General features: G+C 53.2%; 1 protein-coding gene across 1 annotated transcript; it reads right to left on the reverse strand.

Annotated features, from left to right (window-relative positions):
* Window positions 1-1,394: 1,394 nt before the first annotated feature.
* Window positions 1,395-27,044, reverse strand: LAPTM5 (lysosomal protein transmembrane 5). Its single transcript, XM_065930244.1, has 8 exons — window positions 26,889-27,044; window positions 11,117-11,210; window positions 10,187-10,263; window positions 8,414-8,548; window positions 7,596-7,718; window positions 6,340-6,435; window positions 4,045-4,137; window positions 1,395-2,791 (listed from the first exon to the last, which is right to left on the reverse strand). Exons 1-8 carry the CDS (start codon window positions 26,973-26,975, stop codon window positions 2,702-2,704), a joined length of 795 nt encoding a protein of 264 aa, XP_065786316.1. The 5' UTR covers window positions 26,976-27,044; the 3' UTR covers window positions 1,395-2,701.
* Between the last annotated feature and the right edge of the window lie 412 nt (window positions 27,045-27,456).

Consider the following 27,456-nt stretch of genomic DNA (forward strand, 5'->3'; position numbering starts at 1 on the left):
CACACAGACTGTGTCCCCAACCCCCTAAACCTGCCTTGCAAGTAGAATAAAAAGGCACTTAGTCTAACCCCTGACTGCTGTGTGGCCTCGGGAAAGTCACTTGATGTCTCTGGGCCACAGTTCCCTCATGTGTGAATGAATGGGAGACTGCTGTCCATCTCCATTAGAGTCTCACCTTATCGTTGTTTGGGCATTGGATAAAGAGCGGGTAAAAATCCATGAAGAAATCTGCCAATCTTAAGAAAAGCTGACAACTCCAACAGATTGACAGCATGCCTCAAATTCCCTTCTCTCTTTTCCTGTAGGGGGACTTCACCAGCCTTTTTACGGGTCCCAGAATTTGGTCTCTTCCTTCCTAAAACCCAAGTCCGATCCTGTAACTCCCCTGCCCAAAACCCCTCAAAGAGTCCGCTATACCAGGATAAGCCCACACTCCTGGTCATGGCATTCAAGGTTCTGCTAGGTCTCCTTTGGTGCTGGTGACAGAGCCCAACTCAGATGGAAGAAGTCTAGAGGTGGGAAAGGAGAGAAAGATTATTGAAGATTTTGATTCCTGGATCCAGCCATGCCTGAAGCTGAAATTCCCCGAATTTTCACTTACATGAGCCAAGAAACATCACGACCACCATTTATTTCTGATTGCTGTTTTCAGTAAACTTGGCTCACTAAACTTTCTGTTACTTGCAACCATCTCCTTCCTATAAGTGCCCTTCTCAGCTGAAGTTAGCCAGGGTGGGCTTGCAGCCAAAGAACCCTGATGTACACAAAGGCTCTTCATGATCCAGGCCCCAAGACACTGCCAACCTCCTCCCCACCCTCCTTACTTGCAGCCACATTGGGCTACCTCCCCCAGTTCCTCTCCCCACCTCCACAAGGCCTATCACATTGAGCCCAGAACATCCTTCCCCACTGTGCTCACTGCTGCCGTTTCATCCTTCAGCTCAATGAAACCTCTTCCAAGAAGTCTCCTCTGGCTGACGGGGTCCCTCAGACTTTCCCCATGACGGTGTTATAATCATTACAGGCTATTTACAGTTACTTATGCTTCTGACTCCTCTTACCCAGACTGAAGGGTAACTGGAGGCTACTCAGATCCACTGTGGTCACCCCAGTGCCCTGCATGGGACCTGGCCCCAGGTGGGTGCTGTCCAGGTGAATGCAGTTCACACCTTGCCTAGGAAACCTGAGGGTGTTTACAGGGTCCATGATTTGTGATCAGAAACAGTGGCAGGTCATGACACTCCCTACCTGGACATGGGCCCTATGAGTTTCTGGACCGAAAGAACAGCGTGCGTGCGTGTGTGCGTGCGTGTGTGTGCGCGCGCGCGCGCTGGAGTGATGAAGGTTGACTTCCCAACCCTGGCCACACACCATATTTTAGGAACCACATGAGCCAAAGAGAAGCGTGTTGCTGCTTTATTAAAACTTCTTCCCCATCACACAAAGCAATGACACAAGGGGTGTTGGTGGGGAGCCCCTTGCACAGCCCTCTCCCTCTGCACCCCCCTCACAGACCCCAGAGAACCTGCCTCTGTGGCCTTCTCTCCACCTTTGGATCTGTGCCCTCAGAAATCCTGGCCCCCAGGGAGGCAGACAGAACAGGTGGTACAGGTACCAAAACCTTCCCTATGGCCCCACCAACATAAGCCCCCAGGGCTGGGTCTGTGCCCACAAAGGGTTTGCCTGTTTTGACTGAACTAACCTGTGGATTTAGTCCAACAAATGCATTTGCCTGATTTCAGGGCTGAATTTCTGCTTGACCCAAGTGTCAGGCAGAGCTGGGTAGCCTACGGCTAGCTGGCGGTGGACAGGCCGCAGGATGGGCTGATAGTGCGTTACTAGAGATGACCGCGGTTGAGGAGACCCGTTTCCCAGGACCCATGGCTATGTGACCACACTGGCCATGAGTTACTGGTTGTTGAGGATGACAACTCTTTAGCAAACCTATTGTGTGTCTGTAGGGGCTGTTTGATGATTAAAACAACTGCTACTTCCTGTTTTGGCAAATGCCTGACTGCATTTTCATTTGAATGAACAATTATTCAGGATTCACAAGGACTGAATTGACCACAGCAGGCAGTTGGGTTATTGGACTAGATTGCATTGAATGGTTTAGGGACTAATTTGAGTTTTTTTTATTATTGGATGTTATCACTAAATTAACTGAGGGTTGGCTGACTTAATCATTGTTTAAACAACTATTGGAAGAAACTGGACATATGTATTTGGTGGGGAGGATCAACTGATGATTACTTGACTAAATTGCTCTGTGAATTGACAACTATTTACAAACCAATGCAACGGACTTTGTTGTTTGACCACATTATTTTCACTGAATTGACAAGTGTGTTTTTGATTTGTCAGCCCCTTAGTAAAACTGGTCAAGTTGAGAGTTACATAAGCAAACTCACTGACTTTAGAAAGACCAATCATGTAGACCAATGTCAGAGCTGATCGAAAGAAGCCAAGGGCTGTTGGACTGAATTTTTGAGACCCGAGGAATCATTCAGCCTAAAAGGGTTGACCCATTGTGAGCATCTGCCAGGCCCCGCAGGAAAAGCAGGCCAGCGAGGGGGACACAAGCAGACGGTCCTGAAGTCAGTCAGGTGGTTCACCCAGGCCACGGGGGCCACCAAAGCGAAGAAGCGGATTGCGAGGCAGCTCCGCCCCTCCCAGCACCAGGGCTGGGGCCTGGCGAGCGTCACACCTCTGAGTACGGGGGTGGTGCTGGGCCCCCCTCCGGAACCTTGTATGGCAGAGACACAGCTTCCTCATAAGATGGCAGGACCACCTGGGAGAGACAGAGAGATGAGGATTGAGAACAGACCAGATGGGACCACCATCCCAACCCGGGATCAAGCAGCTCAAACCCCCACCTCTGGCAAGATGATGAAAATAATGATGAGGATGATGACTAGCATGCTTTGGGTACTAACTATCTGCTGGCATTACACGAACAAGACAGGTGCAGATGGACTTGCTTCTGCCTGTTCAGCATCAAGCCCCCTTGTTTTGAGAACATTATACCATTCTTCCTGGGAAAACTTTCTCAGTCCATGCGCTTTCAGAAGAACTGATCATCCTTCTGACCTAAGGGAGTGGATATGAGACTTGGGGTGGTCACTCAAAGTAGATTTTCATCCCCCCTGGGAATCCATCATTGGTATGGGGATAGGCTTGTAACCCAGGCTGGCCCAATCAGACATGCTCCTAGAATGTCTTTCTTTCTGTTGGGATTACTTAGAGGGTGAGATGTCAGTCTAGGGCTATTGGCAGCTATTTTGTCACCATGCAGACAGGGATGTCAGAAAATGAAATCATTTCTGGACATCAGGCCTCAGGTGTACCTGAACCAGACCTACACTGAAATTTCAAGTTCTACAAATTAATAAATTCCCTATTTTTTTTTAACGTAAGTAAGATTGAGTTGGGTTTCTGACACTAGTAACCCAAAAAAAGTCTTAACCAATACAATCCCCATTTTACAGATGAGGAAACTGAGCCTTCAATCATTTAAACCAGTTGCAATTTTGCATCATTTCTCCAATCAGCTGCTTCTTAGTGCACTTCACCCTTCTTTCTGGAAGATCCCTTCCCCTTTCTCAGCTAATTTGTACCAACTGACAGTCTAAGTTTTGATCAGGTGCCGCTTCCTCCAGGAAGCCTTCCCTGAAACCCCAGATAAGGCTAGGTGCCTCCTCTGTGCTCCCATTGCCCTTGAGCTTCACAGCAAGTTGCGACTGAATCTCCATATCTAGGTTCACTCTGGACTATGCTCTCCTCCAGAACAGGGTGGCATCTTAATTTTCTCTGCATCCCAAGGGTTGGATGTGAGGCCAAGAAAGAGTAAGGTGCAGAAGATGTTTAATGCATGAATGAATGAACAGAATCCTAGACAATCAGAGTGGAAAGGGATCTTCACACTTCTTCTGGCCCAACTCTCACCTCACGAGCGGAGAAACTGAGACCGAGCCAGGCAGAGAGACCTGCCCTCAGTGACACAGTGAGGGGCAGACCTGGGACCTGACCGCCCAGCAGGCTCACCTTTTGTAGCATCTTGGAACCACTCCTCTCCTCAGCCGAGTTCATGAACTTCATGAATCTGTAGCATCTCCACACACACTTGAACATGTAGACCTGGAAAAAAGGCCCAGGTCAGGATATGCTTCATGATCCTCTTCTCACTGCCCCAGCAGGCCTGGGACAGAGGCTAGGTGCTTCCTGGGGAGCCCCAGTTCACCCCCAAAGCCACATTCAACTGCTGCTGCTCAGACCCCTCTTCTGGCTGGAGGGGGCCTCACCTGCCAGTCTCAGGCATCCAAAGTGCTTCCCTTTTCACTGCCCCATAGACTCAGCACGGGGAGGAGGTTTGGGGAGGCTTCTGGGCTACCCTCCAGCCACCCTGGCAACTTTCCTGCAGATCCTGCTTCTTCACCCCGGGGACAGGAAACTCACCACCTCCTAAGGTGGCTCCACCCCTCCTGAGACAGAGCTGACAGGCAGAAAAGTTTTCTACAAAATCACTTATGATATGTTGATTTTTCTTTAAAGCAAATTACCAAACTGTATGCAGTAGTGTTTTATCAATGCATAAAAATTATATGTACAGATGCATATATCTATCAGATGCCATGAGCAATAGTTTTCTCTTAGCAATTGATGTAAGAACTGGGGAGAAGTTTTCCGGGGTGGGGAGTGAAGTCCCCAGGGGTGCTTTCAAGGAACAAGAGCCAGTAAGTCTCTCTCTGCCCCTAAACTGCCTTCTAAGGAAGGTATCTAGAAGGTTCCTTGCCTTATGGAATCCCATGATGGAGACTTAGAGGGAGCCAAAATAAATAAAATGAGCTATGAAAGAATGAAATATGAAGGGCCCAGGCAAAGCAAGCAGGTGGAGGGTGGCCAGTGAGGCACCCTCCCTCATTGGATGAGAATAAAGAATAGGAGAGGACTGGGGGTGGAGTTTCGTGCTGGCATTTGGGCACCTTTCTCTAGCAGTGTGTATGATGTGAACACCCTACTTGGGTTCCCCCCAAGCCTTCAGAAATATTCTCACTGAGTATGACTGATGCACTTGTGATAGCTCAGTCCTTTGAGGGAGGGTTAAAAGCAGTGAAGCTGTTTCCAGTTTGTCATTGAGAGCAGAGACTGCTCAGGGCCTCAGATGAAAGGAGGCAGTGATGTCTGGTAACACCATCCGTAAAAAAAGAGGGGGCGGAAATGCACCCAGATATCCGAGGTGCTACTCTCTGAGAGGAGGTGGACGGTGGGCTGATCGTCTTCTTTCTGCTCATGGGTAGTTTCTAAATTTCTACAGCGATCATATGCTACTTTCACAATCAGAAAAGAACGTTTTTAAAAGCCCTTCCTTCTCTTGAGTCAACATCAGCCTCCCTGTGGCTTCCGGCCACAGGTCCCCACAGTGGCCTCTAGAATCCCCATGAGAGTCCTTCGGGTACTTGGAGACAGTGATCACATCCCCCTTGAGTCATTTCTTTCTCAAGCTGAACTGCCCCGGTTTCACTGACTCCCTAAGACAGCAGAGTTGTCTAGCCCCTTCATCTTCCTGTTGTGCTGCTATTAACACATTACTGACCAGAGACGTATTAACACATCTTCTGTTACTCAAATGTTACTGACCATTGCAGGCAGGTTCTTTACCACTGAGCCACCAGGGAAGCCCATTATTGACCAGAGATGTATCAGTATGTTTTTAGAGACTGATACAATTAACACACTCCTGTCACCATATCTCTGAGAACTGGGACCTGAAATGGAACTCTATCCTCTGGGTCTGACTATTCCCGAGAAAAATAAAACCAATCTCCTTCCTCTTTCTCATCACGAAACTTCTAATAATATGACCTCAGGACCTGTCTACATTTTGGTGCCTGAATCACATAAAACTGTTGACGCGGGCAAAGCAAGACATAGGATGTGCCTTTCACAGGTGAGACCCAAGACCCAGAGAGAAGTCACTTGAAAACCAACCATACAGCTACAGAAGGAAAAGCTGGGATTCAAATCCAGGTCTTTCTGAATCTAATTCCAGACAGAATAGCTCCTCCTTCCCCTAGATCAGGGTTTCTCTGAGTCACACATTAAGTCCCTGACAAACCCAGCTGGGTCTTCACAGATCCACTTGCTCTAAATAGGGGGTTCCTGAGGATCCCATGTGGGGTCAGAGGAGCTGGTGTGGGGAGCACTGAAGTTTGGAACCAACAGCAGTGAGGGCAGAAGTGGAAGACACGCCTCCCTGCCTCCTAACAGCCTGGCATGGGAGGGCCCAGAGCAGCACAAGCTCATCACTCCTCCCTGAGTCATGGGGCAAGGACCACTCACCTTCAGGATGAGGACAGTGATGAAGGCAATGGAGAAGATGATCATCATCTTGATGAACTGGTGGTGAGTCATACCGTCCTGGCTGGGGAGGTAATTCTGCAACAGATTTGGGGGCCATTTCAGTGCCTCTGCCCTAAGGAACTCTAACAGGAATAAAAGCCAGCTCTCCACACACATAGGAACACATTATCTCAGATGATCCCTGCAAGGTCCCTGGGAGGCCAGTGCAACCTACCATCAGCCCTCTCTGGCAGGGGAGCAAACCCAGAGAGGCAAATGCAGCTGATGCCCATCCAGATGGCCCTTATCTGGCTGGTGCTCCTGTTCCCCACCCCACCCCCCAACCATGTCCTTCTCCAGAGGGTAGTCTTGGCTGACAGATCCACCTAATCCTGAAATACCTGGGGGGCATGTCCCCTCCCCTAGGGACAGCTCACAGCAGGACTGGTTGATGGAAGGTCCTGCTCTGGGAGAACAATCCCTGTGGCATATGCAAACATGTGCACACATCCTTTGACACTCCTCCCTTGAGTGTGAGCTTGACTTAGGGACTCACTTCTCACAAACAATAGGATGTGCCAGAGGCACACGTGACCTCGGAGACCACATGGCTGTTTCCTCCTTGCTCACCTCCTCACTCGGCTACTCGCTGGGGGAAAGCTGGCAGCCATGACAGGAGGATGCACAAGCAGCCTTCTCAAAGGTGCACATAGTTGGGAACCGAGGCAAAGAGCCCCAGAGACGTGCCAGTAAGCCAGCCTGGGGGTGCATCCTCCAGACCTAGAAAAGCCCTCGGAGTCCACAGTCACATGACCTCAAGGCAACCTCAAGAGAGACCCTGAATCTGACCAACCCAGCTAAGCCACTCCCAAATTCCCGATCCTCAGAAACTACTGAGATATCAATTGCTTATCGTTTTAAGTCACTATGTTTGCAGATCACTTGTTACAGAGCAATGAAAAACTATCACCATCTCTGCACTGCGGTTCACACTGCAGGGCGTCCTCTGGAATCCCACAGGGCTACTCCTAAAGCCACACATCTGCCTGGCTTCTTCCTTTTCTCTAACCTGCTTCCCTGGCTCCTTTCAGATTTCTTCCTGAGAACTCTCCTTCAGGAAATCACTCGCACAAGAATCTCCCCACCCAGCTCCACTTTCAGAGAACCCAGCATAAGCACTGAGGCACACAGAGGAGAAGCAACTCACTCAAGGCCACACCATCAGTGACGGCAGTGAACCCTCAGCCCAGACTCACCATGTGGTTCATGGACTTGAAGTTGAGATAGGTAGGTACCTCCATGTAAGAGCTACAGAGGGTCAGGATGCTCAGGCAGAAGTCCAACAGCTGTAGGGTCATCAGCGGGACCTTGGAAGGGCTCTGGGAAGAAGAAGACAGACCAGCAAGTCAGCCCCAACCCAAAAGCCTGGGTACCATGGGGCACAGAGTGGATCCTCAGTTTGAGAGACTGCCAGCCAGAAACACCAACAACTCTCTGGTCCATGGTACCCAGAAAGAAACAGAAGCTCATTCCTCAGACATTGCCACCACAGGCTGGTGCAGACCCAGGAAAGGAGCCAGGGTGTCCTTACTCCCAGCCCAGGGTCATCTGTAGTATAGCTGGTCAGTCTCCTCAAAGGCCACAGACAGGAGAAGTGTGAAAGCAGTCAGTGATTGGCACCAGGTGTCATGGGCATTCCCACCAAGGATGCTCACCATCTTTCCCTTCCTTTCTTCAACGTGGTTACAAAGGAGGGACAAAGCAGGAGCTGGGGACAGAAATGGGGTGTCCCCTTTCCTATGGTGTAAATTCACCTCTGTTCCATGCTTACTTACCACATGCCGCGCGCCCTGTGCACGCATTCCCCAATTAATACTTAGACATATGGATGAGATATGATCTCAGACACATTTTACAGGAAGAAACATGGGGTGATTTGAAGGGGCTCGGGGACTTGCTCAAGCTTACCAACTACAAAGGGGCCTTGTGGGCTCCCGCCCTCACCGGCCTGAGCGCCTCTGTCCCCGCTGCTGGAGGTTGGGAGGCACAGGACGGGGACACGGGACATACTCACCACCCGCCTGCTGCTCCGGGAGGCGAACTTGAGGTAGGCAGGCAGTTCGATGTAAGAACCCAGCAGAGTGAGCAGGCACAGGAGGAAGTCCATGATTTGCAGGGACAGGAAGGGCAGCAAGTACTTCTCCCGGTTCTGAAAAGCAAGTCCAGCATGGTTGGGGTCCCTTGCACAAGCTGTCCGATGCAGCCTGAGGGTCCCTGACGCCCCCCACCTGGCCTAGAACGTCCTTCCCTCCCTGGGAACTCTATGCTCTCCCAAATCATCTGTGCAGCTCAGCTGAGGTTACCCCGTGGGGATCCACATGCCTTCCTCTGAGCGAGATTCTGGACACGGGGAGAAGGCAAGACCCAGGCCCTGAGTCTCGGTGTCCTGGGAGACAGCAGGAACACCAGAAACAGTCCTCATCTACAGAGACAAGTGCGCGGGGCTCTAGGACCCGGGTCTGCCTCAACTCACTCTTAAGAACCCAAGCAGGAAAGACTTTGTGTCCATTTGACAGATGAAAAGGAATCTGAGAAGACTTCCTGGAAGTGGAGGCACTGGGACTAGAGCTGGAAAGAAGCAGGGGTGGAAGGGATGTGCACTGGAGGCAGCAGGGCTGGGAGGAGCTAAGGCCTGAAAGTGTGAAAAAGAAAGCTTGCGCTGCTTTAACAATGGGTCTGGCCTCTGTGTAGCGTGCCTCCCGAGATGTTCAGTCACAGTGAGAGGCCCTGGGAGGCTGAGGCTGACATCCCTCTCCTTCAGCTGAAAGCAAGTGACCACTGTGACCAGTATGAATTCATAGGAACCCACAGTTGGGGACAAAATCAGAGAAAAGGTGGTTTCGTGGTTTCTCATGTGGTTATCCAAAATCGCTCAGGAGGCAGCTGAATCAGCCCAGGCTAAAGCTCAGAAGCTTCAGGGACGATCTGATCCATTTTCCTAGCAGGACCATTTGTGTCTCAGCACGACACCCCAGGAGCCACCGGGAACCAAGGCGAAAGCCCTCCCAGCAATGCAGGGCTCCCGAAAGAGTGATCTTAGCTAGGGAGTGAACAGTGGTGTTTGGAGCAAGGTGAAGACATTCCAAACCAGCACCAGATCACCACCCCACCCTGCTGGTCCTGGGATGCCCGGCCCACCATCTGCCCAGGAAGGACTCTCTTTCTGGGGCCCGCTCCCATTGAGTGTGTGACCTGGGCCCTGGCTTCCTGCCCACTCCCAAGAGTGCCAAGGGACAGACAAGTTCCTCTTCGCAGGAGGCCGAGCCGCAGCCCGTCTCTCTCATCCACTAGCTGGATGGCACTGAGCTAGACGCATTTACACCCTCCCCTCTGCTTGGGCTCCTCTCACTGATTACAAAATCCACTGCTTTCCTCCCCTCTACCTAGGCCTCAAAATGCCCCTTCCTTTTCTCTCTACCAAATTCCCTGCCACCACCTGCAGTTCAAAAGGATGTGGTTCGGCAGCTAGTTCAGCCAAAGTGTCAGTGATGAGCAGCGGCCACAGCTGGCTGAGCACACCCTCACCCGTGGAGGACATATTTTCATAGGAAACCGGGGCCTCCAGCCCGAGGGGTCTGGCATGGAAAAAGGGGAGGGTTTCCAAAAGCTAAGTGTGAAGATCTCAGGGTGCAAGTTGGATCTCTGCCAAATACCTGCCTCCCACCTCTCAGCATCCAGGGCTGCCCATGTAGTGGGTGTGAAATAGGAGAGGGCAGGAGGGCAGCGAGCGTTCCATGCCCACCCCCCAGGTCCCAACTCCCCTGCCCCTCCCCAACCAGGCCCTCACCTTGACCACGCCAACCAACAGGCTCAAGCTGATGATGAAGAGCATGGTGATAAGCAGGAAACTGGAGACCAGTTCGGCTGCAAGGCAAAGAGAGCGGTGAGAGGCCCAGAAGTGCCTCCGAGGGAGGCATTCCAGGTTCCAAGGACCACACTTTGGGAACCTCTGGTGTGGGCACTATGCCCGTGAGCAAGAACGCCCAGGCCCCACCCTCCTGCAGTTCTCAGTCTTGAGGGGCTACCAAGTTGCAAACAGAACATTTCAGGTAACAAGGACGGTGCAAGAAAGGGAGTGGAGTGGCAGCGGCCTGGGAAGGCCTCTGAGGAGGTGGCCCGTGAGCCAGGAGGCCAGGCAGAGACCCTGAGACAGGGCCCGGCTCGATGTGGTCGGCGCAGCAGGGGGAGGGTGGCGTGGTGGGAGCAGAAAGAGATGAGAGATGAGACCAGAGACGTGAGCAGGGGCTGAGCCCACGGGAGGAGCTGAGGGACGGGCGGCTGTCTGGGGTAAGCAGGGGAGAGTCCTGCTTCCCCTGCCACTAGTGCAGCCTAGAAAGGCTGGTTAGGTTTGCAAAGTCACTCAGTCATGGCCGACTCTTTGCAACCCCATAGACTGTAGCCCGCCAGGCTCCCCTGCCCATGGGATTCTCCAGGCAAGAATACTGGAGTGGGTTGCCATTCCCTTTCTCCTGGGGATCATCCTGAGCCAGGGATCGAACCCGGCTCTCCCACGCTGTGGGCAGATTCTTTACTGTCTGAGCCACCAGCACCCTCCCATTTGCTCTCACACCTGGAGACTTCGTACAGACACATGGGAATTTCTCCACTTGCAGACGTCAGAAAGGACAAGTGGCAGGGCCTCAACCCCAGCTGGCCCACCCCTGGCTGGCGCCTCTCCCCTCACCCCTCCCCACCCTTCAGCTTCCCCTAGACCTACCGATCCTGAGGTAGCCCGTCTTCGAGAACTTGCAGGAGGACTTGCCGTGGGCCACCTCCACCGCGTGCTCGATGAACAGCAACACACTCATGATCTGGGGGCAGAACAGAGCATCAGTGAGCCGGGGTCTGCACAGCCCCACCACCAACCGCTCACACCCCGACAGTGTGCAGTTGGGGCCTGTAAAGAGAGGTCCTGGAGGAGGTGGAATGCCGGGCAGTGAGGCATCCTGGATGCAGCGTGGCCTAGACAGAGAGGCAGCTCAAGCTCTTAACCTTCCTCTTCCCAGCTATGTGAACTTGGGCAAATTATTTGACCTCTCTGTGCCTCAGTTTCCCCATCTGTAAAATGAGGATAAACCTGAGAGCTACCTAAGGAGGCTAATGGGGGAAGTAAAGGAGAACATCGCAGGACAGCACTAAGAACCACACCCAGTTCTTAGCAAAGCGGTAACTGTGACTACTGAAGGTCAGGCTTGAGGAAGTGGAGGAAACAGAAGACTCTCACCAGGGACTGGGCCCCTGCTGTGTACCCCTTTTTATAACGACAGGCTCTGGACATCACAAGATCCTAGTCATAGCATCTGAGCATAACAGAAATTCAAGTTCTTGGGATCATCAACTCAGACCTGGGAGCCTCTGATCTTTGAATGCCAGTCCTCCTGGTTTCTCAACCCTCATATGCAAATGGAGGTAATACTAATATTTGTCTCATAAGGTTGTAGGAGGGCCAAATGGCATGATTCACTTAAAGTACCTGACAAATAATAAGCACAATCTGTGCTATTATTGCTGTTGTTATTATTCTCTCTGGATTATAGAAGGTGCTTGCTCCTTGGAAAAAAAGTTATGATCAATCTAGACAGCATATTAAAAAGCAGAGACATTACTTTGTCAACAAAAGTCCATTTAGTCAAAGCTATGGTTTTTCCAGTAGTCATGTATGGATGTGAGAGTTGGACTATAAAGAAAGCTGAGTGCCAAAGAATTGATGCTTTTGAACTGTGGTGTTGGAGAAGACTCTTGAGAGTCCCTTGGACTGAAAGGAGATCCAACCAGTCAATCCTAAAGGAAATCAGTTCTTGGTGTTCATTGGAAGGACTGATGCAGAAGCTGAAACTCCAATATTTTGGCCACCTGATGCAAAGAACTGACTCACTGGAAAAGATCCTGATGCTGGGAAAGATTGAAGGCAGGAGGAGAAGGGGACGACAGAGGATGAGATGGTTGGATGGCAACAGCGCCTCAATGGACACGAGTTTGAGTAAGCTCTGGGAGTTGGTGATGGACAGGGAGGCCCGGTGTGCTGCAGTCCATGGGGTCGCAAAGAGTTAGACACGACTGAGCGACTGAATTGAACTGAGGAAAGGACTGTGTCTCTCTTGTTCACTGCTCTAGCTGCTGTAGATGAATGAACAGATGGATGGATGGATGAACAGATAAACCCTATTCCCTCAGGGGACGCTTGCTAAGAATGACAGAGAAGGGGCAAACCTGATGGACATTGCTGTGGTCCTGGCAATAGCTGTGGTTCAGCCACAACGCTGCAGTTTCAAAGGACCTCAGAGGTCACCTTATCCCTGCCCTCCCTCTTCTAAGGTAGGAATCCTATACCATGCAGCCTCTGCTTGAATGCTTCCATCCACGGCAAACTTAATCTTCATTGAGTTCATGTCCTTACAGCAAGCCTTCTCCCCATCATACACACACACTTCTCCAGGTGCTATCTGACCACACTGTGAAAAAGACTGTCTCCTCCCTTGCAGTGGATGGCCTACCTCTATTAATATGGCCCAAGTTTGCATGGGCTTTCTAGGCGGCCCTGCACTAGTAACTGATGCTCAGCTGACAAACAACTAGACACCCACCATCTGTTTCCCCCTGGCTGACTTGTGATGGGTTTTTTTTAGCTCAGACATAGGTTTCAATTTGTCTTCCTGCCATATTACATCCTGTTCAAGGGGCGGAAAGAACAGCAAAGAAGACTGATGAGGAGCTAGGCTCCAGAGTCAGGCAGAGATGGATACAAACCCAGGTCATTATGTGACCTTGAGCAAGTCACTTTATTTCTCCGAATTCCCTCATCTGGAAACTGGCAAGCATTGGATTTAATGGGAAATAAATTGTGTTTGCAAAGCACTGAGCTTCAAGCCCTGCGGTGGGTGGTCAGCATAAGCTGCTTTTGGCTGGTATGAGTTGACACGGGGCCCCCTCTACCTGGTGAAAAAGGTTTTGTTTCAATAGGAGAAAAGCAGCTCAGAGCAGAAGGCAGATGTGGTTGGGGCTGTGGCTGGTACCCACAGGAAACAGCTTGAGAGAGAAAGGCTGCTTCCTCACCTCCTGAAGGCGGGAGCTCCAGCCCCTCTTCCCCCAGTTTCCCCTGTAAAGAAGGAAAGAGAAAGGGAGGCACATGACGGCTCAGTTCAGGACAGAACAGGGCACCTTGAAAGACCGTAAGCTCTGGGGCTCCCTGGGATGTGCGAGCAGAGCACAGACGACTCGCCACAGCCGGGCTTAGAAATGCACGAGTATCTGTCAGCCGTGATACAGGAAGCCTTTGAAGTCCCAAGAGTCCAGGATTGTCTGAGTCTAGGACGAAACTCAAAATCAGACAGTCTCAACCTCTAGCTGCTAGAAAGAGTCTGTCCGCTTCTTTTATAAACTCCTTCTGCTCATTTTCTAAGCTCAGAGAGGTTAGGTGGCTGGACCAAGGACACACAGCAAGCTGGGGACAATGAGGAGACTGGAGTACCAGGGTCCCATGGCTGTCCCGATGCCTTCCCACGCACCCCGCTCCCCAAGTCACTTCGGACCCTGCTTTTCCTGACTCCAGAGGGCTCAGATACTCTGACTGTGTACCTATGTCAATAAAACCGCTTGCACACACTACTGTCTGTTTCTTGATTCCCAAATCATACGCATGTGCTACCATCCTGGTTTAGAGTGAACATCATAAAACTTACACACAACATACCCAGAAATGAATAGAGAACATGATTGAACAATTCAGAAATTGTAATATTGTCACTCTGAGGCCCCAGTGGTCACCTTGGGTATCACCCCACTTTTAAGCCGGTGTCAACCCACAAATCATTCCCGAGATTCTCAGTTCTGGCCCTAACACTCTCCCATAGCCCTGCGGCCGTGTCTGCAATCCTGCTACTAGCGCCCTACCTACCCATCTCCAACCACCCCCTCCTGAATATCCTGGGATCTCAGGAAGGAGAGGGAAGAGGGGGGACATTTATACAGCCTGATTCCATGCCTGGTTTACCACCCACAACATCCCCATGATCCTCCCAAATCCGGCAAAGGAACTGTTCTTAATGCTCCCACCCCCATTTCACAGACGGGAAAACTGAGGCATAAAGAGGTCCGGTAACTTGCCCAAAGCCTTTCAGCTGGTCATTTGTGGGACCCCAGGCCAATGGGCGCTAGATATGATTCTCTTCCCCGCTCCAGTGTCCTCCCAGCATCTCCCCACCTCCTGGCTCTGCCCGAGGTCTGCCCTCCTCCCCCACTCCCATGTGAGAGCCCAGCAGAGCCAGCAGGGCCCCCGCCTCCCCTTCTCTCGGCCGCCTCCTCCACCTCCCACAGCTTGTGTGAGAAGCAGCAGCAGACACTAGAAGCATTTCCACTTTTGTAAAAGACCACCTGTGCTTAAAACCAAGCTCTTCCTTTACCCCGTTTCACCTTCTCACCCAACCTTCCGGTAGGAGGAGCGAGATAATCCTGTCCCCATTTGCCAGATAAGAACCTGGAGGCTCACAGAGGCAGGAACCAACCCCAGAGCAACCTCAGAGTCTGACTCAGACCCCCTGCAGAACAACCTCAGAGTCTGACTCAGACCCCCTGCTGGCCTCTAACCCTCAATGGAAGACACCAGTCCTGATCCAGGAGGAAGATGATCATCTCAGTTCCACAGGAGATGAAGCAGAGAGGAACTGACATTCCCTGAGCACCTGCTCTGTGCTCAGACCTGTATCTACAGGCTTGCACCGCCATCTCCCAAAACCCTGCAAGAGAGCCAATATCTTCCCCATGTTAGAGATGAGGAATGGAGACTCAGAGAGGAAAAATCACGTGCCCTGAGTCATGTGGCCTGGCTGGGATATGAACCTTGTCGCCTGGGCTCCCAGAGTCCAGGCTCCACTCCAGGCTGAGTGGTTGATCTGGGGCCCAGCCCTGGTCTCACCAACCATCCGCCAGCCCTCCCCAGGCCACTGACCCTACGCCCACAGTTCAGGGGACAACAGCTGGGGTAGAAGAGGCCTCTCCCACTGTCTCACAGCTAGATAACCCTGGCCGAGTCCTGGCTCCTCCGTGACCTCAGCTCATCCCCTCCGCCAATGAAGACAGTCACCCCTATTCTCACTGGAATGGCTCAACTCCTGCCGCCCATGGCATGTCACACCCAGACTGCCCGGGGTCTCCCACCCCAGAATGTACCCCACTCATTAGAAAGTTCTCACTGCTCCACCCAAGTCCCCAACCAAGAGCTGTTTATAGTTCCAGAAAGTACCTGACTTACCTATAGCATACGCTGGGAGAGGCCAGGAAACCCCAAGAGTCCAGACTGCCCAGGCCACCTGGCCCTCCCCTTCCCCTCACCTCCCTCCTCCCACCAGAGCAGAGCTGTCCTCTCCCTGAGTCTGAGCGCCCGCCTGGGCCATGATTCATGCCCTCCTGGGACAGGAATGGAGTTTCTCTCCTCCCACAGTGCCCGGGCACACAGCATTCACTCGCCCACCTGTTCCTCCATCATGGCATCTTTGGTCAGTTACAGCTAAGAGCCAGGGTGCTGGACTCAAGTGACCCTGCCCCTACCCCAGCTCTGTGCCCTTGAGCAAGCTCCTAACCTCTCTGATCCTCAGTCTCTTACTCTGGGAAATGGGATAATAATTGAACCTGCCTGGCAGGGCTGCTATCAGGTCAAACGGCACTCCAGCCCTGAGCCTGGAATACAGCAAATGCCCCATCAGTACACACTGTTCGGCAGGTGTACAACTGCTCCCTTGTTTGTTCATCCAGTAAACACTCTCTGAGCACACACCGCCTCCAGGCCCTTTCGGGAAAGGCCTCTGACCCTGGCCTGCAGGGTCACAGTCCCCAGAGGGACCCAACAGGTAACCAGAGTGATCACAGCCATGTCATGGGACATGCAGGAGGCTGAGTGTCCCTGATGAAGGACTGATCAGAGCTGTCTGGAAGGCTCCGGGAAGGTTTCACAAACAGGAAAAGCTTGACCACGGCTTTGAAGGAGAAGTAGGAGTTTTCCAGCAGAGAGGAGAGAAAAGCATTCCAGGAAGAGACCTGGAGTGTGGCAGTACAGATCCAAGGAAACTCAGGGGCAGGAATGACTCTTCCCTGAAAGAGGGGACTTCACCGTGGGCATGTGGAGCCCAGAGAGAGGCAGTGACCAGCCCAAGGCCACAAAGCGAACATACTGCAGAAACAATCAACTTGAGTCCTCCGGACACAGCACCAAGGCTCAAGCTACACGACCCCGACCGCACACGAGTTCTGACCACGCTCAGCCCGCCCACTGCCGCCTTCACTCTCCATTCCCCTTTCTCACCTCTTCCCTCGCCTTCTCCCTGGTTTCAGTTCCCACTTTCATCCCCACCCCAGCTCTTCTTTCTCAAAAACAAACACACAACTTCCCTAAGCCGTTGTGATGGGGGAAGTGGCTGGGAGGCCAGGAGAATTTCTACTTGTTTTCCTGGCGGTTCTGAGGAGCAACCAACAGCCTGAGCTAAAATAAAAGGGCAGCTGAAGAAAAGGTACGCGGCTCAAAATAGCCTGGAGTTAAAACTCCCCTCCAGGTCCTCCCCACCATTCTATGCAAAACAAAGAACTCTCTCACCCGAAGAAAACAAATGGACGTTAAGGTTGATTACCCCCAGCTCCTAGATAGTCCCAGCTTCTGGCCAGTCCAGAATTCCTTGCCCCAGTCGTTTAAGAGATAACTACTCTGAACGACCTTGGAGAAGAACAGGACCCCTTAAGACAGATTTCCACATACAGGTCTATGTATACTTACTCGTTTCCTGGGTTACTGCAGCAGCTCACTAATCTGACTGCTGCCCCTTCTTGCCTCATTAAAGGTGATCTGTTCCTGTAAAGGGCTGGTCTCGTTCTTTTCCCAAATGTCGCCTTCTCTAACTGCCTTTCCCTACAGCAGCAGTAGGAGGAGGAGGAAGAGGGAGCAGGGGTATAGTAGCGCTATTGAACATGGCCGTGGCCATAGCGGTGGTGATGCCGCCGCTGAATGGAGGAGAGGGTCAGGTCAGGGCTTGACAACGGGGAGGGAGCTGGGAGGTGGGGGCCTGGCTGCCCTGCGGCTGAGTTAGGATCCTACCGGCAGTGATGACAGAGGTGACCGTGGAGGTGGCAGCGTGGTGGTGACGGAGCTAGCCACAGGCCTGCCGGGAATTGTAATTAACTAACTGCAAAGACTGTTAGACCATGCTGTTGCTGCTGATGTCCACGGCACGCCTGACTGCATGATGTGATGATGGTGGTGATGAAGGTCATGGCGAAGGTGGTGATGGCACCAGATCCCCTGACTCCGGGGATCAAGCACCATTTCCCAGTCCAAGAATGGGGGCCCATGCTTCTCAGAGCTCCTGAAGGGGCTTAGGACCCATCCTTTCATAAGCAGGCAGGCAGAGACCTATCCTCTGAGCTTCCAGGGGGTAAAATTTACAGAGAGATCTAACGCTCAGCGAGCATCTACTATGTGGCAGCCGGTACGTGGGCCATTTCCTGTCTTTTAACTCCACTGACTCCTCCTCACAAGCCAATGAGGTCAGAACTGCTGAACCACTTCCAATCGGAGGAGAACGGGGCCTGTGGGTGCCTCAGCCAAGGTTGCACAAGGAGTCAGGCCCCGGCTTGTCCTCCGCCCTCGCCAACGGAAATGAAGCGGTTCACACAATGGGAAACCGGTCCCAAGCGCACAGTTCTTCCAGCCTTCCGGGGCTGCTCCAACCTGACCCCACATCCTCTGGCTCTGGGGGCCAAGGAACTCATGGACTCCAGCACCTTCAGGCTGTCGTTATTGTTGTTATCTTCCTCCTTCCCATCATCATCATCATCACCCCCTCCCTGAAGTTCAGTCCCTCCACCTCACCCACCCACCCTGTTTTTCCCTGGGGCAGTGGTGGGGGCGGTGGGTGCCTGGGGCTGTCTAGCCAGAGGATGGGAGAAAAGAACCAGATGCTTCAGTGTTGGGAGGAAGCTCCCCTCCCCCAACTCCACCCCATACTTCCTGTCACAGCTTATCAGGGGCAACTGGGTGGGGGCCATTCCCCCCTCCCGCCTCTGCGGTGCTATCTCCCCAGACACCTCCCCAGCCAGCCTAGATACCATCACTGGTGCGCCTTCCCAGAGCCACGGCTCATTGGCTGCCCCAGCCAGGCCGCCCTCACTTCCCTGGGAGCCCAGCTGCACAGTCCTCCCTCCCATCCCCGCCCCCTCCTCCTATCAACCGCCCTTCCTTCGCCCCACCTGGCCTCTCGACTCCTCTGCACATCGGTTTCCTCGTCTGTAAAACAGAGAGAAGGCCCCACCCACTAGCAGGGCTGTTGTGCGGAGCAGATGAGGTTGACAGACATCTGCCACCAAAGACGTGATCTTCAGAAAGACCAAGTGACCGTGCCTGGAGTGGACAACAAGCCAGAGGTCCCCGTGGCCATGGTAAGGGCCCCATACTGGAAACAACCCGTGTCTATCCCCTCCCTACAAGAGGCAAACATACTCTGATATATTCATGCAGTGAAATAGTATACAGCAAGGGGGAAACAAAGTGGATACACACAGTCATGCAGAGAAAGGTCACAAACACAGTGTTGAGAGAAAAGAAGAGCCCGTGATGTGTCAACTCATCCCTGGGTGCTTCTAGAACTACAAGGGTTGAAAGAAGTCAGTGAGGGCCGCGTAGTGACGAGCAGGGGCCACCAGGGGCCCTTGGGGGCTGGTCCCGTCCTATTTCTCAGTCTGGAGGTTACCTGGATGTTGCATCCTGAAAAAGGTCATCAAGACATGTACTTATAGAAATTATGCATCAATAAAAGGTCTGCGAAAGTAAAATACAATTGAGATTGGCAGCCCTGGGGTTGTCAGGCCCTGGGGATGACAAAGATGAATCAGGCAAGGCCAAGCCCTGGATGAGCCTTCCCGCCTCCAGGCCAGACCACAGGACCCCCAGGGCCCCCATAGGTGGAGGTGGGAGCCAGCCTGGGCTAGGGGGAAACGCTGAGAACTCAGGGTCTAGGAGTCGGGACTCTAGGAAGGCTTCTGAGAGGTGGTGAGAATTAGAGATTTCTCCCAAAGGGCAGTAGGAAGGGTGTTCCAGGCAGAGGGAACAGCAAAAGCAAAAAAGGATGAGGCACATTTAGGAAACTGCAAGAAGCTTCTCTGGGGAACTGTGACCTGGGGCTCAGCACATGCCCAGCACACAGGACGCCCCCAGAAATGGGAGCTGCCACTGGGTGGCTGGGCTGGTGGAGGGATGCAGGAGATGGTAAGGGGACATGTGGTTTTCCAGGGATGTGACTGTGAGGTTGGCAGGAAAGGGAGAAAAAACACTCCGGGGAGAAGGAACAGCTCGTGCAAAGGCCGGGACCTGGCAGAGAACACGGCTGGGATTGCATCACCTTGCAGTGAAAAGTGGAAACTGCCGGCATGGGAGCAGCTCGCTCTGGGCCCACGTCCAGGAAAACCAGTGCATCATCCTCTGAGCCCCATCCCTTGCCTGTGCTTCGAGTGCGACAGTCCAGCAAGGCCTGCCCTCTGCCCTCTGCCCTTTGACCTTTCAGACCTGCCCGTGTGAAAGAAGACAGGAGGGCAAGCCTTCCCCTGAAGGAACAGGCACTGAGGGTGAACTTTCTGACCGGGTGAATCCCAGGGGGTCTCTGCTATTCTTGGATGACGGGGAGCTGGTCATCCTTTATGGGCACCCATTTGGGGGCTCCGAGTGAGCCTCCAAGCTGAGTCCACGCTCCCATCCTCCTCCACTTCCTGCACATCCCCAAACTATCCCCACAAAGCATCAGTTCCTTATTTACCTTCAGGGCAAACGCCCCCCGCCCTGTGATAATAAGTGTTACTATGACATTTAGGAGAGGTCATTTCCCCCTCATTTTATAGGTGAAATAGAGACCGCATCTTTGCCCACAGGCTCAGTGTTTCTAAGAACAAGGCTCACCGGATATTTCTGTTGAATCCCACTCCACGGCTGCCAAGAAACCCGCCCTTCTCCCACCACGGTCTGGAGCAACAGCGGCAAAGCCTGGGCCTCAAGCAGGACTCTTGGTCTCGTGTTCTGGATCTACCCCAGGCTGCAAAGTCGCTTGGCCTGTCCAAGCCTCAGTTTCCTCTTCTGTCAAATGGGGGCTCCAGAGGTAGCTCCCATTTGTGAGGCACTTGCTGGGTCTCCCACCTGGCTCTCTCTGAGTCTCTGACTGTGCTGGTCATGGTTATTGGCCCCCCATTGACAGGGGAGGAAACTGAAGCTCAGAGAAGCAGAGGGACCCACTGGGCCTGCAGCAGGCAGGGCTGAGGGCTGGAAGGCGGGGAGCCAGCCCCTTCGCTCTGCAAGCTCCCTGCTCAGCTTCCTGCCTCATGAAAGGCTCTGGGCGCCCGGTGGGGTGGGGTCCCCTGGGAGACCAATGCAGGCCTCAGTAAGCTCAGATAGAAGTCCTGGTTCTGAGCCACTGCCCTGGGCTCAAAATAAAAGCCTCCCTTCCGGGGCAGGGGGGGTGGCAGCTCTGGACTAGGGTGCTGACCGAGAACCTTGGGCCCCGCAGGCCCTGCCCTCCAGCCACAGGGCCAGGTCTGAGTGAGGCCCCAGCCCCTGTACCAGGGAGGACCCTCCGCGGGGCTGGTATGGCTCTCTGACAGCAGTGGGTCCCTCCAGCCAAGGTGACCCCCTAATGGCTGGAACCACCATTCACCACCTTCCATTTCCAGAAGCCCTTTCTTTCTCTTTCCTTGGGCTTGAGAACCAGGAAGTGGGGATGGGATGAGGCTCAGTCTTGGGTCTGGCCCATCCGGGCCCACCTCACACAGATGAATGGCCACCATCACTCAGCCCACCAGGCCTGGGGTAGCAAGAAGAGCCCAACTAATTTTGCTCCCCAGAAGGCCCTGCCTGCCACCCCACATTGGGCCCAGTGGGTCCAGGGGTCCCCTTGAAGGCCTCTGACATTTTGTAAGCTAGAAGGCAGCGTGCACAGCCCAGAGATGGGGAGCACAGCTGAGTTCCCACCAGGGTGCCTTGGCCATGACTCTGGAGAGGGGCCATGATTCCCACCCTACCCCCACTGCCCCCCCATTCAGGCAGCATACAGAGCAAGTTTTTTCTGCCCCACATGGAGCCACTGGGCGTGAAGGCAGAGGTTCTAACAGATGGACCTAACAGTTAGGACCTATTTTTAGACTCTGAACAGATGAGCTCTAGAAATGGGAGTGGCCTCTGGTCACGTCCCACAGCCCACACTGGGCACTTGCCTGCCAGGCCCCCTCTCTCATAGGGCCACATCAGCTCAATATTTCAAAACCATCACCCTTGAGACAGGTACCACTGGCCCCATTTAATAGATAGGAAACTGAGGCCCAGACGGCAAAGGCAACTGCCTGCTCAGTCACAGCATCAGTGAGTGATGGAGAAGAGTCCACGATCTTTTCAGGCCCCAAAGTGGAGCAGAGAGAGAGGAGCCACTGCAGTTCTCAGGAGGACCAACAAGAGGGCTTCCTGGAGGAGGAAGCTTCTTCCTATGAGCCGGACCACGAAGAGGAAACGAACGCTGGGTGGGAGAAGGGCCTCTCAGACAGACAGACCACCCCTGGGCCGTGGACCAGGTAAGGAGTTCATTTGTGCACCCGTGGGGCTCATCCCACACACCAGGTGTGTGCTGCTAGCTGAGGTCTGGAGCACCCATCTCCCTGTGTAACCTGGAGCAAGTCAGGGACCCTCTGGAGCCTGTTCACTCCTCTATGAAATGAGAGAACTAGGGCAAGCAGAGACCCATGAAAGAAGCCAGAGATTTGTTCCAGTTTCTTACCCCTGCTGACCTCTGCAACCTCCCTTACCACACCTCATGTACATTGCTCCCTCCATCCCAGCTCCATGAGCTTCTCAGGGCTTCCAAATCTTCACCTGCTGCTTCCTCGGCCAGCATGCCCTTTTTTCCTCTAGGTTCTCAAGCAAAGTCCTGCTCACGCTTAGCACTCAGGCTTCCTCCCAAAAGCCTTTCCTGAATCCCCAGCCTCCACCTGGTGTATGCTCAGTAGAATCCAACTCTAACTCCATCTCCATGGACTATAGTCCCCCAGGCTCCTCTATCCATGGGGTTTTCCAGGCAAGAATACTGGAGTGGGTTCCAGGGGATTTTTCCTGACTCAGGGATCGAACCCATGTCTCCTGTGTGACTCAGGGATCGAACCCGTGTCTCCTGCATTGCAGGCAGATTTTTTACCTCTGAGCAACCAGAGAAGCCCATATCTTCTATGCCAGGGCTGAGCTAAGGCGGCTTGTCTGTGCCCCCATCCAAGCCAGCACTGTTATCCTTCAGCACCGTTATCACAGTTTTTGCTTGGTCGGTTGGAACCCCTAGAGGACAGAGGCCATGGAAGAGTCAGGCCTGTGTGCTGGCCTGGGGCTGGGCACAGAAAAGAAAGACATGTTGAGAGCGAATCCACGTTGACAAGAGGGTCCTTTAAATAATAGAGGTTGAGTGATTTCTTATTAGCAGTGCCTCAGACATGGAGCCTGCTGCCAGCAGACCTGTAAGTCAAGCAGAACACTGGTGGAGAAGCAGTCTCTTTACAGTGGAGAAACACAATAGACAGGACCTCAGCCAGGTGATCAAGGTCAACATCAACAGTGATAAGACATGTGGAAGTGTATACCTTGATATGCAGTGCAGAGAAGGGCACTTTATCGCTGCAATCTCCCTCCCAAAACACATTGTCCAAGTCTAACCAGGAGAAAACCACCAGACAAGTCCCATTTGTTGAACATCTGACAAAATGCGTGACTAATATTCCTCAAAACTGTCAAGGTCATCAAAAATGAGGAAAATCCGAAAAACTATCATAGCCCAGGGAAACCTAAGGAGGCGGGATGACTATATACAACTTGGGATCCTGGGAAAGAAAAAGGATCTTAGAGAAAAGCTGAAGAAATCCGAATAAAGTATGGGCTATGGTTAATAATAGTGTATCAATACTGACTCATCAGTTGTGACAAATGCACCATGTTAATGTAAAAGGCTATCAATCCGGGAGTCCAGAAAGGGGGTATACAGGAACTCTGTTCACAGTTCTTCTGTAAATCCAAAACTGTTCAAAAATAAAACATTTATTTTTAAAAGTAATACATGTTCATTGTCGCAAATACTGAGAATACAGAAAAGTAGGAAAAAAAAATAGAGCTTTCACAACCTGTAACCCAGAGACAAGCCAAGACCAGCTTCAGTCTCATTTCCTCCTGGCCTTGTTTCAGTGTATCCTCTTGCTACAGGGCTGAAATCACTGTGGGTGTAAGCTTTTTATCAGCCAATGAATCTCTAATGGAAGTCCAGGCACCTTGGGAGGGAGATATTTCTGGGCAAAAGGATCTCCTGGGGTCCTTATCTCCTGCCATTAACTTGGGACAGACATGCTTTGGGCTGCCAGAGAAACCAGAACCAAAGAGATCAATTTATGAAAGTTCTCGGACTCCCCTAGGTGTGCCCCTCTGGGTCAGAAATCATTTGTGACCCAGGGAATCCTCTACACGAACCCAGTGAAGTGGGGAAGAGGGTTCTCCGGCCGCTGGACGTGGAGGTCCTGCAGTAATAACGCCCCAGTAACACAATAAACCGTGGCACTGTCTCAGGATGACAAGAGCCCGATTTAACCCTCCCTAGAGGGGCCCCGTCCACGAATAGCTCTCCGTGTGCAGGGCTGTCACCCACGACTGGCTCCAGATGACACCACTCTAGGTGATCAATACATCTGGAGGCAGCTTCTACTTTTCTATCCATATGTTCAAGGCCCTGACAGTACACCTGCTGCCTGACTGCCAGGCCACAGAGAAAGCCCTGCCCTTTCTGGGAAGGAGCAAGACCTCTCATAGCGAGGGCGGGAGGACCATCCTCCACTGGAATCAAACAAGCATCCCAGCCCAGAGAACACTGCCCAGGCCGGCTTCTAGACTTTTCTTCCCTTCTCCTGCCTTCTGCTCTAGGACATCCCATGGCTCCCCACGACCCACATGAAAGACGGTGGTTCTCAGCTGGGTGTGATTTCACCCCCAGGAGACGTTCACAGTGTCTGGAGATATTTTGGGTCATCACAGCTGGTGGGGCGTTATTGGTATCTTGTAAATAAAGGCCAGGGGATGCGGCTAAACATCTGACAGTGTACCGTTCACTCTCCACAACAAAGAATGCACCAGTCCCAAATAGCAATAGTGCCCTGTCGTGAAGGTCCAACATCTAGCTTATCAATCCAATACCCTCCCACCTCCTACCCCCCAACCTAAAGTCTCTGGTTGGTCTGTGTAGTGTCCCAAGTGCAAGCCACGGTCCTCAGCCTCCACAACTTTGCACACCTATCCCTCCCAGATCCACCGTCCTCAGAACCAGACTACACCTCTGCCAGTGGCACTCCTCCAAGAAGGCTCCCTGATCACCCACCCACACACCCTCCAGCTCTGTGGGCAGGGGCTGACATCCCGTCACTGTGAACAGGTGAGGATCTCGGACGGCATGAGCAAAAGGAAACCTCAAGAGTCACAAAGTCAGGGGTCTGCAGGGCAGACTCCGGGCCCCGCAGCCTGCAAGTAGATTTGCCTCGGTCTGCCCAGGGATTTCTTTTTTTTTCTCAAATCAGTCACCAACACGGAGACAGCAGAAGTTGTGACATAAAAGCCCGTGTTTCCTGTTTCTGCAAATGTCACAAGAGTGGCGGCTGGAGCCACAGAGCAACAATCGGCGGAAACAGAAAACAGCTGCCAGAACAGACGCAGAACAGGCTTCCCAGGTCACAGCAAGGTCCATGGGCCCCACGGCGTTCACTTACAGGAGCTGCCTGGCCCTGGACGCATCGGCGTTTGAGGCCTCTGAGCCAGTCCACACCCCTCATCCATCATCTTGTAAGGGAAAAGCTGAGGCCCCAGGAAGCAGCCTGTCCAGGGTTGCATGGCCAGTTAGCGGCAGAGCAAGGGTAGAGACCCAGGGGCCTGCTTCCCACAGGGACACCCCTGCTTAGGACACTGTGTTTCCAAGAACATGATACAATCTCAGAGCTTGAAAAGGCCCTAAGGACTTGGTCTGGGGACAGTCAAATGCCTTTCACTTCTCTCAGAATCACTCTCACACTGGCAGGGGCCTGGCGGAGCAACCTCTGAGCTCCGCCCAAAACCAATGTTCTGGGGATCTGACCACTTGACTTATGGGTCAGCCTCAGGCTCTGTGTCTGAGGCCCTGCTAATAATAATTTCAACTACCTGTCGGGCCCCACTACGTGCCTCGTAGATATCTATACCCTTGATCCTCGCGACAACCCCATCAGAGGGGTATTATTATTCTCAAGCTCATTTTTTTTTAGACGAGGAAACAGACATTCAGAGAGGTTAAGGAAGTGGCCCAAGGCTGCACAGGTAGGAAGTGATGAGGCCAGGACTGGCGCCGAGAGTCAGGATCCAGAGACTGTGCGCTGAACCCTGCGCGGCACCAGCGCTCTGAAGGCTGGGCTCTGGCCACGGCCCTGCCGGCTCTGCCTGCTACAGGAAGCAGATGCAACCAGGTCTGAACAGTTTACAGCAGCCTGCCACAGCGTTGCCGGATTTAGGCTAATTTTAAGGAAGCCCTTCCAGGTTCATAAAAGAACTGTTAACCACAAGCCCTGAGTCACCCTGGGCGGGAGGCACTGGGTCTGGTGAGCTGCGTGTGTCTCAGAGCTGTGGGCTGGGGGGATGGGTCTGGACAGGGCCCGAAAAGAGAACCCCAACCTTCAGCCACCTAGACAGAGAGAGAGCCTCTGGCCCGCGGGGGCTATGACTCGCCCAGAGTCGCTCTGAGTTTATAAGAGACAGGACTCAACGCCTGGCTGTGCGCACCAGCCTCCGAAGGGGATCCAGGGGGCCTGTTCCTCCTCAACCAGCCCCAGTCTCCAGGGCCAGGCCAGTCCCCCCGCTCACATGCAAGTCAAGCCAAGAGGACTCTGGCCCCTCTGGCCCCTCTGGAAGCACAAAAGGGAGATTCCCGCTTCCCATCCCTTCCAGTGGCCCAGGCCCAGGGACAGAGTCGGTGCAGCCGGGCCTGTGACCTGACCCCATTTCCTGACAACACTCCCCGCTCACGTTCCTCCCGAGATTCCGGGTTTCCAAAGCACTTTCACATCTGGGGCTGTCTGCACCTGAATGAGCTCGTGGAGTAGAAGGCCCCATTTCACAGAGGCAGAAACTGAGCCTCAGAGAGAATGGGAGCCATATTCGCTTAGAACGAGGACCCCCTCCTTCCACTCCTGCCACTGCCGCAGAGGTCCCCCCGCCCCAAAACTCCACTCCCGGCCGCACTTTGGACAGAGAGGGACCCCAAGGCCCAGAGCAGGGAAGGGACGGGCCGGGGTTCTACAAAGAGGGGGTGAGCAACGGTCCTCCCGTTCAAGGGGGTTCAGTTGGGGGGTGGGGCTCTTTCTCTCTCTCTCTCTCTCTCACACACACACACACACACACGCACACACACGCACACAGCGCCCAGGGCCGCCCGCACACTCACCACATGGTAGATGGCCAGGGCGGTGGTAGCGATGCGGACGTTGAAGCAGCAGCAGGTCTGGCGGATGGCGGCCGCGCGGGGCGCCATGATGCTGCCTCCCCTCCTCTGAGGCACTGGCAGGGAAGGAACTAGGAGCCTGGAGCAGGGGCAGAAAAGGGGAAGCTGCCGGCTGCCCTCCTCACTTCCTTCCTGCCCCTCAGACAGGCAGGGGTGTGGGCGTCACAGCTGGGGCGGGGCGGCAGGGGAAGGACAGCGTGGGGGGGGGCCCTGCCACTCCCGGAGGGGCATCCCTTACATCTCCGCTGCCTGCTGTCTGCCAGGGCTCAGGGCTGGGGTTTAAGCAGTTCCACTCACAAAACCCCGCTGACGGGATGCTCACCACCATCCTTGGACGCAGGGACTGTGACCAATCCCATCTCCAGACGGAAGTTAGACCCTCAGAGAGGTCAAGGCACCCCCCCCAAAGTCACACAGCAGTTAGTGCTGGTGGCAGGATTCAAACCCAGGTCTGCCCAGCTACAAAAACTGCTCTTGCTTAATGTTTCCTAAGCATGTTCCTGGATTCACG

Source organism: Muntiacus reevesi, chromosome 3 (genome assembly GCF_963930625.1).
Source record: "Muntiacus reevesi chromosome 3, mMunRee1.1, whole genome shotgun sequence".
NCBI classification, from domain to species: Eukaryota; Metazoa; Chordata; class Mammalia; order Artiodactyla; family Cervidae; genus Muntiacus; species Muntiacus reevesi.

Excerpts from the sequence above, each read along its gene's own strand:
- LAPTM5 (XM_065930244.1), bottom strand. The coding sequence starts at position 26,975 with ATGGCGCCCCGCGCGGCCGCCATCCGCCAGACCTGCTGCTGCTTCAAC. Across the intron at positions 11,211-26,888 it reads CCCTGGCCATCTACCATGTG|ATCATGAGTGTGTTGCTGTT; the intron begins GTGAGTGTGCGG and ends TTCTGCCCCCAG. Across the intron at positions 6,436-7,595 it reads TCAAGTCCATGAACCACATG|AATTACCTCCCCAGCCAGGA; the intron begins GTGAGTCTGGGC and ends AATCTGTTGCAG.